Consider the following 17,609-nt stretch of genomic DNA (forward strand, 5'->3'; position numbering starts at 1 on the left):
CATGGAGATTAAATCTGAGGAATAGGACAGAATGTTGCATGAAGGTAACGCTTGATTTGAAAGCAGCTGATAAACATTACCTGCTAATAATATTTGGGCATTAATGCTGATGATGAAATGCAGAAGGATGCACTGAAACTAAGACAATGTTTGGAAGAATGTAAAATGTTTCAGGTTGTTTTTCATGATGATTATCTGAATGTTTCCAGCTTCAACTCAGAATAAAAACATCCCACTCTGACTGGATCCTGATTTTACTCCTAATATATACAGGAAACAGAAAACTTCTAGAAACAATCTAAGGATTATTACCACACAGTTTGATTTCAGGAGCTTCTCATTTTATCGGCTGATCATCAGCATCTGGATGCTGAAAATGCTTGTTTTTCTGTTCAAAAACAGATAAATATGAACCACATGTGCTCTCTTTCCAGGTTTTCCTGCACCATCAGCACCGGCACCACCCAGGGTTGTGTTCTCTCCCCACTTTTCTTCTCCCTCTACATAAATGACTGGACCTCAGCGGATCTGGCTGTAAAACTCCTGAAGTTTGCAGATGACACCACTGTGATTGGACTGATCCAGGAAAGTGATGAGTCTGCATACAGACAGGAGGTGGATCAGCTGGTACACTGGTGGGGTCAGAACCATCTGGAACCTAACCCACTCAAGACTGTGGAGATGATGGTGAACTTTCAGAGAACACCACTCCCACACACACCCCTCACCATCCTCAACAACACTGTATCCACTTCCGGTTCCTAGGAACCATCATTTCTCAAAACCTGAGATGGTCCTCACACAAAGACAATGTTTGGAAGAAAGCCAGGCAGAGACTGGACTTCCTGAGACAACTCAAGAAGTACAGCCTTCCACTGGAGCTGCTGGTCATCTTCTACACTGCCATAATTCCTGTCTTCATCCATCTCAGTGTGGTTTGGCTCATCCACAAAACAGGACAGGTGCAGACTGCAGCAAACAATCAGGTCTGCAGACTTAAACAGGTCTAGGGTCAGGAAAAGGGCAATCAAAATCTCTGCAGACCCCACACATCCTGCACACAAACTGTTTAGGCTTTTACCTTCAGGTGGCGCTACAGAGTGCTGTCTGCTAAAACCAGCTGCAACAGAGACAGTTTCTTCCCCCAGGCTGTTTCTCTGATGAACACTTGACAGAGTTTCAGAACAACACCATGCATACTTGGACTGATCTCACATTATATTCCATTGTAAAGTCAATTGTGTGTATATATATATATATATATATATATATATATATATATATATATATGTACAATTAAAAATATATTTTTTATTATTGAGAGCAAAGTGTCCTGGAGTTAAATTCCTTGTTTGTCTGTTCAAACTTGGCAATAAAGCTGATTCTGATTCTGATGATCCACAGGGTACCTGAGGTTATCCAGGTTTCTATCTGAGGTGTTCCTTCTTTAACTACATCATTAGCAGGAAGTCCACCCTGAATCCACTCAGTTTCTGCTTCCCACCCTATGGTGGAACAATTGAGCTCTTTATGCATTCAGACATGAGGATTTAACTGGACCTCCTGACTTACAGCTATTATAAGCAATGATGCCAAAGGTCACGCTGCTCTTTTTGAAGCACAAAGAGTTTGTCCTTATTTCAGAGGCCGCGGATCATGTGAAGAGAATTTTGTGCTCTAAAAATCCTGAATCAAACATCAGCGGAGCCAGGTTGGACCACTGAGATGTTACGTAACAGGAGTCAACCTTAAGGGACGCAACGACCGCATCAGACTGAGCCGATGATCCCAGAAAAGTTGGGCAGAAACAAACCTCACAGAATCTGTGCTTCAGAAAAGCAGCCATTTTTTATTCCTGTTGTTCAATAAAATATTATGGGTACTTTTGGGATTTAAAGTTCTGCTTCTCCCATTAGTAAAAACAAGGGAACCTGATGTTTTAATGAAATATGACTCAACAAATCATGCCTCCATGCAGGTTCTGCTGTTTGGACGCCTATTTGGTCTCATTTACAGAGCTGGTGATCTGCTGTGATGGAGGTCAGCTGACTGATTCAAAGACTTTATTCACATGCAGACCCCGTGCACTCAGATATTCTTGCATAACTTCATCCAAATGTAACAACATTATGAGATGTTTCTGGATGGATGTCTGAGTCCCTCAGCTGCCTCTGACTCTCAGAACTTCATCTCTGAACAATGATGTTCAGGATCAGAATTAATGCTGCTGCAGTAATTTCCATTTAAAGAAAAATCCTTAAACTCATTCTGCTTTATTCATACTCTAAAACATCCGTGAAGCTGGTCATAAAGTCCCACATCTCTACAGAAAGTGATGAAACTGACCACTTAAAGAAAATATTTAAATTTTCTTTAGGTTTTTGGAATAAAGACACCGTTCGTTGAAAGGATCCCATGTATTAAATGGCATCTGTGGGTCTTTTTTTTTTACTTTATTGAACATCACATAAGCCCTTCATGGTTTCTCTGCATTAAAGCCTCCATTGTTTACAGATCTTATTTATTTCACTTTTTGATTTAAAAAAAATCTGAGAAATCTTTTGATGATGGTATTTTTAATGTTGGTAGAGTTTACAAAAACCCTGTGGTTGTGAAATCAATAATGCTGAACACATGATGTCAGTGGTGGCTGCTTCCTTCTTTGGCTGTAATATAATAAGTGATATGAGGGTAAATTCCTTCTTGTGAAGGATTTACTGCAGTTATTTTCAGAGGCTGAAGGTTGGTAATCTGATTGTTTTAGGCTGGGTTTTCATTTGGAGCTTCGCCTGATCTGAACTGAAGAATTTCTACATATTTCTGTCTGAAACAGGATTATTTACAGTTCAAATCTCTGCAGTTCACTGCAGCTCTGCAACATCAACCATCTGCTGTTTGTGTGGACCTCACAGACAGAAACACATCACACATAATTCTGTTTTCGGTTTGCATTGGGGAAACATCCTCAGCACACAGTTCTGCTCCTCCAAACACACCCCTACATGTATAAAGCAGGCAGTGTTTGTGGCAGAGGTCAGATTTAGAGGGTCAGCTGAGTGAGCGGTCAACAAAACAAAGCTGGAATTCATCCTGCATGCCGGCTGATGGTGCAGGCCGCTGCTCCTCAGTGAAGTTTATTGTTGGACGGCAGTGAGTCATGCAGCACAAGGACGCCGCTCCAGAGCTGCCAACACCCACCGGTACCAGGATGGAACAGAAAAGGTCCCAGGAAATGGCCTTTTTCATTCTGCGTGAAGGAATACTGTCTCTGGAGCAGCTACAGTTCTGTAGCATTTTCATGGAAGAATAATATATCTAGTAACATTTTCTGTCAAAATAAATTATGTTTTTTCTTAATAAAACTGAAAATATTTTTAAATAAACGGCAGGTGTTGTCCATCAGTAACTCTTCCTGAATGTGGTCATAATTGTCTTCGATTCAGAAACATTTATATGCAATGAGTTAAAATTCCAGAGGAATGGACTGCATGAGGAACATCTGAGGAACCCAAACTCCCACAAAACAGTACTGAGATATGTTTGTTCATTTTCTTATGTTAAATTGAATTCTTTATTTTTCATGACATATCTTATTTAGTGGGCACACTGTGGAAATGCTGTTAGCTCCTGTTGTCTTGCAGGTAAAATGTCTGGTTAACCAATCCTGGCCGACATCTTTCTGCAAGGACATGCATCTCTGTGCATGTCTGCATCCTCTATTTGCACTCTGACCTTCTCCTAAAGTGTAAATACATGCGTGTAAGGTTTATTTGTCTCTAAAATTGCCCTTTATTGTGTTACTTTTTTATTTTATTTAACATTAACTTCATTTTTCTTTTTTTGTTTGCTATTTTACTTTAAGTTTATTATTCAATTTTATTTTACTTTTTACATTTTTATTCTAGTCCATGTGTTCCATTTTTTTTTTTTTTGCATTGTCTTTACTATAATTGTATCTTAATTTTCATAACACATCATTATTTATTTTATTTTGTTTTCATTTTATTTTAAATTTAATTCAACTTTACTTTTTTATTCTTTTCAATAATATTTTATCTTGTTGTATTTTGCTGTAATTTATTTTATTGTAACATTTTAAAACTTTATTAACAGACTTGGGTCAATATTATCACAAATAAAAGAAAAACCGCAATTTCAAATATAGAGTGATATAAATAAAATCTAAAAAGATAAAAAATATGAAACCACTTCAAATGTATTCAGCTCAGCTTTGAATTGAGTTACATTAACAGCAGATAAACATTCTATAAAGTTGAACGTTCATTTTTTTAAAGTGACCAAAGGTTACAAGCATCTGATGGTTTTAAGGAGGATTTTCTTTGCAACATTCATATTCTGTAAGATGACCACAGAGGGGCAGTATACAGATGTGTGTAATTTGCTTTAAAAGAAACCACTTTAACGTAAACCAAACCGAATATGAACTTATGTCATTTAACATCACGGATGTTAAATGACATCCGTGATGTTATAATTTTGATTAAATTAAATTAAATTAAATTCACCATTCAGCCCAGTAGGTGGCAGCACTCCGCCGTTCAAAGGGGTTACAATTTCAGCAAAAGAAGAAGTAGCAGTTAGCCGGCAGACATGGCGGTGTGTAACAATTTAATCTGCTTTCATCCTCGTGCTGTAGCTTGTAAATCCGAGCTTTTAAACGTCCTGAACTGTTTGCAGAGAGGTGAGTTTTGCTCCAGATTCGTTTTTGTTTAGCGGATGTTGTTTTAAACGTGGAGTTTCTGAAAAAGAAACGGCAGCGTGTTGCTTCTCAGCTCCTGTAAAGATTGAGCCGTTCTCAGCTATAGACAGCTGGTTATTAAACAACATCATAGTTTCAGTGAAGACTTTTGAAGCTGCAGACGTTTCCAGCGAGGCTGAGCCTGTGGTGGTTCTGTCCTTTCCTACTTTGTCTGCTAGAGAGAAGAGGGGCTGTTTGAGGCCCTGCTGCGGCTCCTCGCTGCAGGGTTATAGGTAAACCTCCAACAGAAATACGTTCTTCTTGTTATGAGCTGTTTTTATGGTATTCTGTCTGTGGGCCAGGACCACTTTAAAGCAAGGACCATGGTTCAAAAGGCTCTGAATCATTACAGAAATTACTGTGCAATACTGCTCATGACCACCTGGGGGCAGCATTTACCACTTTCTTAAATTTCAATGTGTTTAATTCCTGCTGCCAGGGTTGTGTACATCAAATAGGTTTATAAACCACAGGAAAACAGGATAAATACTAAAGCAACAAGAGCATTTTTAAAGCTGATTTTGTTTCTAGAGGGACGGGTGATCGTCAGAAACCTAAATGTTTCTGGATAAGAATTTGAGTTGTTGGAGGTGAACAATAAGCTTCTTTGTTTACCAGTAGTTTCAAACACCTGTTGACTTTGTCTTTCAGCCTGCATTAGGAGCAGCTGAGATGTGCTGGGATGCTGGAGGATGAAGAGTAGCGTGAGCCGTTGTGAATACGGTAAGGATTTCCATTCCTTCATCCATGACGCTGTAGCTGCAGACGTTTCCAGCGAGGCTGAGCCTGTGGTGGTTCTGTCCTTTCCTACTCGGTCTGCTAGAGAGAAGAGGGGCTGTTTGAGGCCCTGCTGCGGCTCCTCGCTGCAGGGTTATAGGTAAACCTCCAACATAAATACGTTCTTCTTGTTATGAGCTGTTTTTATGGTATTCTGTCTGTGGGCCAGGACCACTTTAAAGCAAGGACCATGGTTCAAAAGGCTCTGAATCATACAGAAATTATTGTGCAATACTGCTCATGACCACCTGGGGGCAGCATTTACCACTTTCTTAAATTTCAATGTGTTTAATTCCTGCTGCCAGGGTTGTGTACATCAAATAGGTTTATAAACCACAGGAAAACAGGATAAATACTAAAGCAACAAGAGCATTTTTAAAGCTGATTTTGTTTCTAGAGGGACGGGTGATCGTCAGAAACCTAAATGTTTCTGGATAAGAATTTGAGTTGTTGGAGGTGAACAATAAGCTTCTTTGTTTACCAGTAGTTTCAAACACCTGTTGACTTTGTCTTTCAGCCTGCATTAGGAGCAGCTGAGATGTGCTGGAGGATGAAGAGTAGCGTGAGCCGTTGTGAATATGGTAAGGATTTCCATTCCTTCATCCATGACGCTGTAGCTGCAGACGTTTCCAGCGAGGCTGAGCCTGTGGTGGTTCTGTCCTTTCCTACTCGGTCTGCTAGAGAGAAGAGGGGCTGTTTGAGGCCCTGCTGCGGCTCCTCGCTGCAGGGTTATAGGTAAACCTCCAACAGAAATACTGTTTAGACTTAACGAATGTTTCGCTATAGGCTGGTGCTATCTGCAGGCTAATTGATGTAAATGTGTGCCTACAGGAGGAAATTCAGACTGATGGGTTTGCCTCTCAGAGCAGAGCTCCTCAGAAGTTTTAGTGAAGACCTGAAGGTGAGATCTTCTGGAAACTGTTAAATCATGAGTATGTTTCAGATCTGCTCTGGTTTCCAGGAGTGTCTGAACAACCTGTTTCTCTGCAACATTCAGCTAAAAGTGTAAAAGATTAGATGGAGTCAGACCTGGATCTAAACTGATTGTTTTTTTCTGTAGATTATCAGACCTATGTGAATAAATGGTACACAGCTGGTCTGTAGAGTTTATTATGCAGGATGTTGTGGCCTCCTGGCAGAGATGGCGATACTGGATCTCTATTTTAGACACTACAACAAATCTCTTCCTGTTTTTTTTTGTTTGTTTTTTTTCTGCAGGTTTCCTCTCTGCATCCAAGGCGAAAACTCCATGTTTCTGTTTTTACTGGTGAAATCTTACTGTAACAATTCAGAACACTTTTCTGTGAATATTGTGATGATCTGTTGACAAACTACAATAAATGTTATAAAAATCCAGAATCTGGCGCCGTTTCATGTGAGCTGCTGACTGAGCTGGTTCTACTTCTCATGTAATGCTGCTGAAATCCACGTGGGGGCAGTGCTGCTTAATATTCGTCGTGCAGGGATTTATCATGAACTGCTGCTGATGGCCTGACGTTTAGTCCATGATGGTTGGACTTTTCAGTACATTTTCAGCAGCATTAAGGACCTCAAGTTACCTTGAAAATATCAACAGTTGGGTTTAAAATTTAGGTTGGAGTAACTTCCACACAGACTCAGTTTATTTCCTGTTTGGCATTTATTCGAAGCTAAAGTTTTACCTTAAATAAAAACAAAATCCCCACAGCTGATTAAAAGCCAGAGGAAGTGATTACAGAAATACTGATGAGGTCCAGATCAGCTGATTGGTTAAACAAGAGACCATGTGATTGACAGAGCTTCCTGCTACCTCTCAGCTGACAGGTTAGCTCTATAAAAAGATGTGACCACTTCTTACAGCAAAGTGTTGCAACATTTTTCACCATCTTGAACGCGTCTAGGTAATGTCAGTTGACAGTTTATTGGTTGAGGTTATGGAGGTCATCTACTCTGTTAAAAAGCCACGGCCCTTCGACCAAGACAGGAAGCAGCTCGATCATCACGGCTGGACGCAAACATCTTTACAGTAATTTTTCCCTTTGATCAAGGAGCTCCGCCTGGTTCCTGTAAACTGTCCTGTAAGGAGCGATGATCATCTATGACGTGCTCTCTGGGAGGAAGACTCTTTGGCGTGTGGTCCGGTTCCTGCTCCTCGGCTGGGCACCGGCGGAGCGTTCACTCTTGGGTTCGGGTGGTTGCGTTTCGGCCTGTGGCGTGCCGGCGTCCCCAACCAGTTCACGCAGGAACTTAAACTTAGACAGGAAGAGCTGCCAGACGACGTACCAACCTGAGGAGGAATGAGAGCGTTACAAAAGAACTCCACATAATGACTCAGCTGAACGGTTTCTGTCTGCAGAAACTCCCCCAGAACCCTGCAGAGATCCAATCAGTTCTGCAGGTTCCTGTCCATTCACTTCCACCGAACATAAGCTACACATCATGATGTTTTCACTGAACCGTTAATTAGATGGACCATGTGGACCAGTATGTGAACACATCTGGGTCAAAATCTGTGCCTGTAAATCAAGGTTTGTTTAAGTGTAGCAAAGATTTGTATTTGTTTCTCCTTTTGAATGAATGTTAACATACCAAAAACGTGGCGTTAACGCAGCAGGTAAACCCATACATCCCCATACATAGTAAACAAATCTCTATCCTGATTGGTCGGTTTTATACGTTTCCAATAATGTTTGTGCTAAAAATGGCACTCTGGTCAAAAGGCAGAATGCAGAAAAGTTTGATTTTCGCAAAACAGCTGAATTTTAATTTCAAATACAAATATTCTCTAAACACACCATTGAATTTAGAAATGGAGACAGAGCCTCCCTGATGTGGCTCCTCAACTTTGGCATGATCCCCGACTGTACGGATGGCCGACACCTTGAATGATTTTAAATCCTTGTTTGACTCATCTTTCTAACTTGCTGTTTTATTCCAGTTGAGCAGAAGTCCGGAGCTTGATTGGTTGACCCATGCAAAAACACACTGCCTTAGAAGTGCTGGCCCAGCTGACTGAAAAACTGGACTATGTTCTGCTGAACTCTTAAGTCTGGAACATGTTTACAGTGGGAAAAATAAGTACCTGATGGATCGCCGATTTAGCAAGTTTTCCCACTTCCTTTGCTAACCAATGGGAGACTTCTGATATCAAGCTTTTAAAAAATTTACAGCTGCAGATTAAAACTCTTTAAAGAGATCCCAGAGAAGTTCTGAATGGATCACAGAGTAACCTGGTTGGGGGAAATGTGTACCCTGGAATAAAGGTTGGGCATTGAGGCATTTCTTACTGGTTGAATATCACCAGTATTCTCCCAGTTTATCCGCTGCAGCTCAAATTTTCTCTGAATTAAAGTGAGTTTTTTACAGCTGGGAAGGTTGGAGCAGTTGGTCTGTAAAGCAGCTGACAGTAGGCTCTGCCTGAGCAGATAGCCTGACTAATAACCAGCTATTGCCAGATTGTCGTATTCCCATTGATGCTCTATAACCAGTAAGTAATGGTCCGCTCTGTCTTCTCAAACCCCCATTCAGTCGTAGGAGATGGCCGTTCACATTGAGCCTGGTTCTGGTTCTACCAAGTTTATTTTACACCATGAGAATCTCATCTAGCCCATTGCTAATAGAGGGAGGCAGAACCTTCTGACCGTATGCCTGAGGGAGAATTTTAACATTAGCCAGAAGAAGGAAATGTAAATGAACTACAGAGAAATCCAGATGTTTTTCCTAACCTGGCCTGCCATCTTCAGGATGTTCTGACAGGTTTTATTCCAGGACAAGGTGACAACTGCAAGATGGTCACTGAAATGAGGTAGACGGTCATTGTAAAAAAAAAAAAAATGACAATCGTTTCAATTCTGTTTAAGATGAGGAAAATCTAAAAACAATTAGAATAACTGTGAAAAAGTTCAATATTTCTACTACATTTATAGATTCATTACACAGTGGAATACAGGTCCTTCTCAAAATATTAGCATATTGTGATAAAGTTCATTATTTTCCATAATGTCATGATGAAAATTTAACATTCATATATTTTAGATTCATTGCACACTAACTGAAATATTTCAGGTCTTTTATTGTCTTAATACGGATGATTTTGGCATACAGCTCATGAAAACCCAAAATTCCTATCTCACAAAATTAGCATATCATTAAAAGGGTCTCTAAACGAGCTATGAACCTAATCATCTGAATCAACGAGTTAACTCTAAACACCTGCAAAAGATTCCTGAGGCCTTTAAAACTCCCAGCCTGGTTCATCACTCAAAACCCCAATCATGGATAAGACTGTCGACCTGACTGCTGTCCAGAAGGCCACTATTGACACCCTCAAGCAAGAGGGTAAGACACAGAAAGAAATTTCTGAACAAATAGGCTGTTCCCAGAGTGCTGTATCAAGGCACCTCAGTGGGAAGTCTGTGGGAAGGAAAAAGTGTGGCAGAAAACGCTGCACAACGAGAAGAGGTGACCGGACCCTGAGGAAGATTGTGGAGAAGGGCCGATTCCAGACCTTGGGGGACCTGCGGAAGCAGTGGACTGAGTCTGGAGTAGAAACATCCAGAGCTACCGTGCACAGGCGTGTGCAGGAAATGGGCTACAGGTGCCGCATTCCCCAGGTCAAGCCACTTTTGAACCAGAAACAGCAGCAGAAGCGCCTGACCTGGGCTACAGAGAAGCAGCACTGGACTGTTGCTCAGTGGTCCAAAGTACTTTTTTCAGATGAAAGCAAATTCTGCATGTCATTCGGAAATCAAGGTGCCAGAGTCTGGAGGAAGACTGGGGAGAAGGAAATGCCAAAATGCCAGAAGTCCAGTGTCAAGTACCCACAGTCAGTGATGGTCTGGGGTGCCGTGTCAGCTGCTGGTGTTGGTCCACTGTGTTTTATCAAGGGCAGGGTCAATGCAGCTATCTATCAGGAGATTTTGGAGCACTTCATGCTTCCATCTGCTGAAAAGCTTTATGGAGATGAAGATTTCATTTTTCAGCACGACCTGGCACCTGCTCACAGTGCCAAAACCACTGGTAAATGGTTTACTGACCATGGTATCACTGTGCTCAATTGGCCTGCCAACTCTCCTGACCTGAACCCCATAGAGAATCTGTGGGATATTGTGAAGAGAACGTTGAGAGACTCAAGACCCGACACTCTGGATGAGCTAAAGGCCGCTATCGAAGCATCCTGGGCCTCCATAAGACCTCAGCAGTGCCACAGGCTGATTGCCTCCATGCCACGCCGCATTGAAGCAGTCATTTCTGCAAAAGAATTCCCGACCAAATATTGAGTGCATAACTGTACATGATTATTTGAAGGTTGACGTTTTTTGTATTAAAAACACTTTTCTTTTATTGGTCAGATGAAATATGCTAATTTTGTGAGATAGGAATTTTGGGTTTTCATGAGCTGTATGCCACAATCATCCGTATTAAGACAATAAAAGACCTGAAATATTTCAGTTAGTGTGCAATGAATCTAAAATATATGAATGTTAAATTTTCATCATGACATTATGGAAAATAATGAACTTTATCACAATATGCTAATTTTTTTAGAAGGACCTGTATTTCAAGCCTTTATTTCTTATAATTTTGATGGTTAAGGCTTACAGGTAATGAAAATCCAAAATTTGGTGATTCAGAAAATTAGAATATTGCGGAAAGGTTATGGTATTTTCATAGAAAGTTGAGTGGAAGGAAAAAGTGTGGTAGGAGAAAGTGCCCCGGCAACAGGGGTAACTGCAGCCTTGAGAGGATTGTCAAGCAAAATCCATTTAAGAATTTGGGGGAGTTTCACTGGACCTTGGCTGGTGTCAGCGCATCAGGAGCCAGCAAGCGCCTCATCTAGGCTGAGGAGAACCAGAACCAGACCGGTGCTCAGTGGTCCAAAGTCCTCTTTTCAGATTTGGAAATTGGGGTCTGATGTCCACAGTCAAAGCAGCCATCTTCCAGGACATTTTAGAGCAGCTCATTCCATTTCCCAGCAGGACTTGATACCGGTCCACACTACCAAAGGCACCAAACGTTGGTCTAATGACCATGGTGTTACTGAGCTTGACTGGCCAGCATACTGGCCTGACCTGAACACCATAGAGAATCTATGGAGTAATGTCGAGGAAGATGGGAGACACCAGAACCAACAAGGCAGATGACCTGAAGGCCACTATCAAAGCAACCGTGGGCTTCCCAAACACCTGAGCAGAACCACAGGCTAATCTCCTCCATGCCATGCGGCATTGATGCAGTAGTTCATGCAAAAGGAGCCCAGACCAAGTACTAAGTGCATAGAGATGAACCTACTACCCATAAGCCTGACATTTCAGTTTATAATCTCTTTTTTTTATTGATATGATGTTTTATTCTAATGTTCTGAGACTGAATTCTGCGTTTTCATTATCTGGAAGGCAGAATCATCAAAATTACAAGAAATTAAGGCTTTAAATATTTCACACTCCGTGTGATGAAGTCTCAGTGTGAGGTTTGGGCCTGGTTCGGTTCTAGGTTGTCTTCTGTAAACTCACCGAACACCATGAAGATTAGCACACAGAGCAGCGTAGCCACGATGACCAGCAGGGTGAGGCCGAGGCTCTGCCACATGTCTGCGGGGATGGCTCCACTCCTCCCGGTTCTCTGGCGGCCCACTCACACAGCTTACCCCGAACAGGAGCACCAGCAGCGGATCATCTCACACTCCACACCGGCCTGTGGGTTGGTTGGTTGGTTGGCTTGCTGGCTATCTTAGCCGAGCCTCACAGACGGTCCGATACCGGGACAGGAGGACCATGAGCGGACACAAACCGGTTCCAGCTGGTCTCAGGAGGCTGAGGCTCCTCTGCTGGGTCGGAATCTTGAACTTTATGGAACGACACGAAGCAGAACTGTGACCCGGTTAGACAACAACACTAGCAGAGGTCAACTGGGACTGCGCAGCTTCTTGCTGCCTTATGGGTACTGTAGTTTATGAAATTTAGTCTCATTCTCACTCCCGTTAGTATCTGAATCCTTTCTTGCATTGCAAAGGGCTATTTCACAATTTTAAGGACTCTGGATGCTGGGGCGCCTCCAGAAAGGTCTAGAATGTTCTAGAAAGCAAAGGCCAGCTGCATATGATCCATTAATAGATGTATGGCGTCACATTCCTGCCAAAAATCAGAGGAGCGTATTAAGCTATCACAACAGCGCATCTTTTAATCGAGAGAGCACATAGCTCTGATCGCGGGCGTCCACCTTTATTCTAGAGCCTTTGAACGCAGCACGGCGAGCAGTAAAACACGCCCCCTGAACCCATCTGTTCGCTCTCCCTCTGTTTAGTGGACTATTTGTCAGTTGGGGTCAGAAACTCTTCTGATTGATCTGATTGGCCGGATGTTCACCTCATATCCGGTCGCAGCCGGCACAGGACATTGTCTTATAGGAGAAGAAGAAGAGCAGGGAACGTGGATTCAAAGCGTTGAAGAAAACGAGGAATAAATAAGAAGGTAAGGAAAGGAAAAGTTGGTTGTTGATTGCAACACTTTTTTACCGGTGACATTTATCCAAAAAGAAATCCAGATTCTTACAGATGTTAAGAGTGGTGTGAGACTCATTTCCTCTGACATCTCACAAAATGAACTCTTCAATGCTGTCCTCAACTGTGTTAAACAATGTCAATAAAACGGTTATAATAATCAGCATCCAGAGATTAGAGAAAACATCCTCTCAGAGACATACTGTTAGTGTTGAGATTTTGACATCTACAATTAGAAATTGTCTCAAATTAATTGAACATATCCACAGCTAACCGATTGCTATAAAGTCATCAATAATCATTCAAGAATCTTTGCTGCCATTATGAGACCATAACAAAATTTTGTTGAAACATCCGGCTCAGAGGACACCCTTGAAAAATATAAATAAGATAAATGTCACCGGTAAAAAAGTGTAACAATCAACAACCAACTTTTCCTTTCCTTACCTTTGTCCGAGCTACCGCACCCTGTTGGCGGTCAGATGCCTCGGAGCTCCTCCGGTACTTGGTCACACACTCTATCTAAAGACTCTTAAAGGAACGACTCTCAACCAGTTTCTAACTTTTAGCTCTTTTAATCTAAATTAATCAGAGGAATGATTACAGAGATCAGCGCTGAGGCTCCCGTCTCGGACCGTAGCATCTGTTAGAGGATGACAAAGAGCCCCGATAGAAGGTCACATATAGTTTTTATATCTGGCACTACAATGCAATGGATGTTTCCTCCCTCAGTGATTATCAGTAGACTATGTGTCACCATTGTGGTGTCTATGTGGTAGGTTGTATAGTAGCGGGTGTCCATCCTTAATCTAAGTGTGCTGTAGGTTTCTAATCAAACCAGTTATACCAGCTGCTCCACTATTAGCCCCAGTGCCCCAGCTTCAGGTCATTTATGACAATCCTTGGGCCATTTATCCTTGTACTGTATGTTTATGAGCATTCTTATCCTATTGTAACAAAAGGGAAACATTAAAACTTATACTTTACTTCACTATTGTATAAAAAGGGAAAAACAACTATGGGTATATTAATATAGGTTATTCCTAACAACCCCCCTGATGATGTGTCATTTAAAGGCACCTCACTAATTTAGATCAGTTGACCCCCTTGGCACTGGGTAGTGGACCACCTGCAACTGGGTACCCACCCCCAGAAACAATCATCCAACCCTGTATGTGTGTTAAACCTATACAGGTCCTTCTCAAAATATCAGCATATTGGGATAAAGTTCATTATTTTCCATAATGTAATGATGAAAATGTAACATTCATATATTTTAGATTCATTGCACACTAACTGAAATATTTCAGGTCTTTTATTGTCTTAATACAGATGATTTTGGCATACAGCTCATGAAAACCCAAAATTCCTATCTCACAAAATTAGCATATCATTAAAAGGGTCTCTAAACGAGCTATGAACCTAATCATCTGAATCAACGAGTTAACTCTAAACACCTGCAAAAGATTCCTGAGGCCTTTAAAACTCCCAGCCTGGTTCATCACTCAAAACCCCAATCATGGGTAAGACTGCCGACCTGACTGCTGTCCAGAAGGCCACTATTGACACCCTCAAGCAAGAGGGTAAGACACAGAAAGACATTTCTGAACGAATAGGTTGTTCCCAGAGTGCTGTATCAAGGCACCTCAGTGGGAAGGAAAAAGTGTGGCACAAAACGCTGCACAACGAGAAGAGGTGACCGGACCCTGTGGAAGATTGTGGAGAAGGGCCGATTCCAGACCTTGGGGGACCTGCGGAAGCAGTGGACTGAGTCTGGTGTAGAAAGATCCAGAGCCACCGTGCACAGGCGTGTGCAGGAAATGGGCTACAGGTGCCGCATTCCCCAGGTCAAGCCACTTTTGAACCAGAAACAGCGGCAGAAGCGCCTGACCTGGGCTACAGAGAAGCAGCACTGGACTGTTGCTCAGTGGTCCAAAGTACCTTTTTCGGATGAAAGCAAATTCTGCATGTCATTCGGAAATCAAGGTGCCAGAGTCTGGAGGAAGACTGGGGAGAAGGAAATGCCAAAATGCCAGAAGTCCAGTGTCAAGTACCCACAGTCAGTGATGGTCTGGGGTGCCGTGTCAGCTGCTGGTGTTGATCCACTGTGTTTTATCAAGGGCAGGGTCAATGCAGCTAGCTATCAGGAGATTTTGGAGCACTTCATGCTTCCATCTGCTGAAAAGCTTTATGGAGATGAAGATTTCATTTTTCAGCACGAACTGGCACCTGCTCACAGTGCCAAAACCACTGGTAAATGGTTTACTGACCATGGTATCACTGTGCTCAATTGGCCTGCCAACTCTCCTGACCTGAACCCCATAGAGAATCTGTGGGATATTGTGAAGAGAACGTTGAGAGACTCAAGACCCAACACTCTGGATGAGCTAAAGGCCGCTATCGCAGCATCCTGGGCCTCCATAAGACCTCAGCAGTGCCACAGGCTGATTGCCTCCATGCCACGCCGCATTGAAGCAGTCATTTCTGCAAAAGGATTCCCGACCAAGTATTGAGTGCATAACTGTACATGATTATTTGAAGGTTGACGTTTTTTGTATTAAAGACACTTTTCTTTTATTGGTCGGATGAAATATGCTAATTTTGTGAGATTGGAATTTTGGGTTTTCATGAGCTGTATGCCAAAATCATCCGTATTAAGACAATAAAAGACCTGAAATATTTCAGTTAGTGTGCAATGAATCTAAAATATATGAATGTTAAATTTTCATCATTACATTATGAAAAATAATGAACTTTATCACAATATGCTAATATTTTGAGAAGGACCTGTATATGACATGGGAATCTCCTTCCAGCTGTCACGTGGTTCCTCCCCCACCACAGACGAACGCCATCTCTCTGGTAGACCCCTGGTTGTGTCTAAGCAACAGTTGATAAACCTAGTGGAGATAAGTCTAACCCCATCAAACCTGTATGTGCATGATTTAGAGAAAAGAGAGAGAAAGGACAACAGCCTGAAGCACAGCAGAAAATTCTGTCTAATATCATGTGAATCAGTTAATGTAGACCCTAAGTGTTGATTGTCTTCGTCTCTCTGCCCCCTGAGGGACATCCATCCCTGTTTACACAGCCCTCAGCTGTCTCTCCTGTTTTGCCGTTGTGTCATTTAAAAGATTAGAATCGGTTCTAACAGGAAGCAGTTTGTATTCTAGCAGACATATCAAATTCAAAAACGCATTTTCTGAATGTTTCCCTGACGAAGTAGGCCATTCGGTGTCAGGACATCCTGGAGGAAGAGGGAAACCAGGGCACATCTTTGCTCTTACTGGTGCAATGTGCAATCAATGAAGACTGGCTACCAGGCTGGTCCAATTTAGCCATGAAACCTCCCATACTAAAATGACAGGTGTTTCAGTTTCATTGTCCAACCCCTGTAAGTGTGCTGTAGGTTTCTAATCAACCCAGTTATACCAGCTGCTCCACTATCTACCCCAGTGCCCCAGCTTCAGGTCATTTATGACAAACTTTGGCCATTTATCCTTGTACTGTATGTTTATGAGCATTCTTATCCTATTGTAACAAAAGGGAAACATTAGAACTTATACTTTACTTCACTATTGTATAAAAGGGAAAAACAGCTATGAGGGTATTAATAAAGGTTATTCCTAACACTTCTCAAAAAAGAAAACACATCACTGAGGATTTCCTATGAAGACCATGCTCGTTACAAGAGACGTTGGAACCTGAGGTTGACCGGACTGCCCGAGAAAGACGATGAGAACCTACGGGAATCCATGATCGGGATCCTCACTAGGATTATTCCTGTCTCCGTCGATCAGCTGCGTGAAACGGTCAACACAGATTGGGAAAAAAAGCTGGTGTCGCTTCGGCCAACAACCGTCCCAGAACCGTGATCATTCAATTCGGAATGCGAACCATGCTGGATGAGGTCTGGCGGAAATCCAAAGATGCTAATGTTTGTAAAGAAATGCACATCAGCTTCAAGGAGGACAGGATCGCCCGGGCTAAACTGTGGCCCCTGGTTCAGGAAGCCAGGAGGAGAGGCAAACGCGCATACCTGAAGGAAGCTTTCGCCCTGATCGATAATAGACAATTGGTCCCTGACTAATGACACCTCCATGTTCTTTTTACTCCCACTGGTATGGTATATATTATGTTTGTATTTGTTTAAAGGGCTATTGCATTATTCCATATAGCTGTTACTGGCTATGTTATCTCATTCCTGCTCATCGTTCCTGAGATTATATTTTGCACAACTACTGTGTTTATTTCATGTTGTCATTACTTTCACTTAATACTAGGGGTTTAAAAAAATATTGTAAAACGTAAGGCTATTTTTCTTTATTGCAAGGAGCAAAAGGTAAATTGTTTTTTTTCTGCAAGAAACTCATTCATCAAGTGATCCAATTTATTTTAGTCATGGTACGTCGCATTCAGCTGGGGTTATGATTATGTTATATAAATTCCCAGGTTCTTTGTTGGACCATATCAGTGATAGAAATGGCCACTGGGTATCTGTAGTAGTGGAGATTGATGGAAATAAGATCATTTTGGTGTGTGTATATGGATATAATAATAAAGCAATGAATAGTATAGTTTTTGCTGACCTCCGAG

General features: G+C 41.9%; 1 protein-coding gene and 3 non-coding genes across 4 annotated transcripts; 3 read left to right on the forward strand and 1 right to left on the reverse strand.

Annotated features, from left to right (window-relative positions):
* Positions 1 to 4,874: 4,874 nt before the first annotated feature.
* On the forward strand, positions 4,875 to 5,009 carry LOC124880002. The gene has a single exon (XR_007041198.1). It is a non-coding gene; the product is annotated as a small nucleolar RNA SNORA9 (small nucleolar RNA).
* Positions 5,010 to 5,518: 509 nt separating this feature from the next.
* LOC124880003 lies at positions 5,519 to 5,653 on the forward strand. The gene has a single exon (XR_007041199.1). It is a non-coding gene; the product is annotated as a small nucleolar RNA SNORA9 (small nucleolar RNA).
* A 500-nt stretch (positions 5,654 to 6,153) lies between these two features.
* On the forward strand, positions 6,154 to 6,288 carry LOC124880004. The gene has a single exon (XR_007041200.1). It is a non-coding gene; the product is annotated as a small nucleolar RNA SNORA9 (small nucleolar RNA).
* An 868-nt stretch (positions 6,289 to 7,156) lies between these two features.
* On the reverse strand, positions 7,157 to 12,735 carry smim13 (small integral membrane protein 13). The gene is made up of 2 exons (XM_047384706.1): positions 12,028 to 12,735; positions 7,157 to 7,802 (listed from the first exon to the last, which is right to left on the reverse strand). Exons 1-2 carry the CDS (start codon positions 12,101 to 12,103, stop codon positions 7,612 to 7,614), a joined length of 267 nt encoding a protein of 88 aa, XP_047240662.1. The 5' UTR covers positions 12,104 to 12,735; the 3' UTR covers positions 7,157 to 7,611.
* Positions 12,736 to 17,609: the final 4,874 nt, after the last annotated feature.

This window comes from Girardinichthys multiradiatus, chromosome 13 (genome assembly GCF_021462225.1).
Source record: "Girardinichthys multiradiatus isolate DD_20200921_A chromosome 13, DD_fGirMul_XY1, whole genome shotgun sequence".
Taxonomy (NCBI): domain Eukaryota; kingdom Metazoa; phylum Chordata; class Actinopteri; order Cyprinodontiformes; family Goodeidae; genus Girardinichthys; species Girardinichthys multiradiatus.

Excerpts from the sequence above, each read along its gene's own strand:
- smim13 (XM_047384706.1), bottom strand. The coding sequence starts at position 12,103 with ATGTGGCAGAGCCTCGGCCTCACCCTGCTGGTCATCGTGGCTACGCTG. Across the intron at positions 7,803-12,027 it reads GCTAATCTTCATGGTGTTCG|GTTGGTACGTCGTCTGGCAG; the intron begins GTGAGTTTACAG and ends ATTCCTCCTCAG.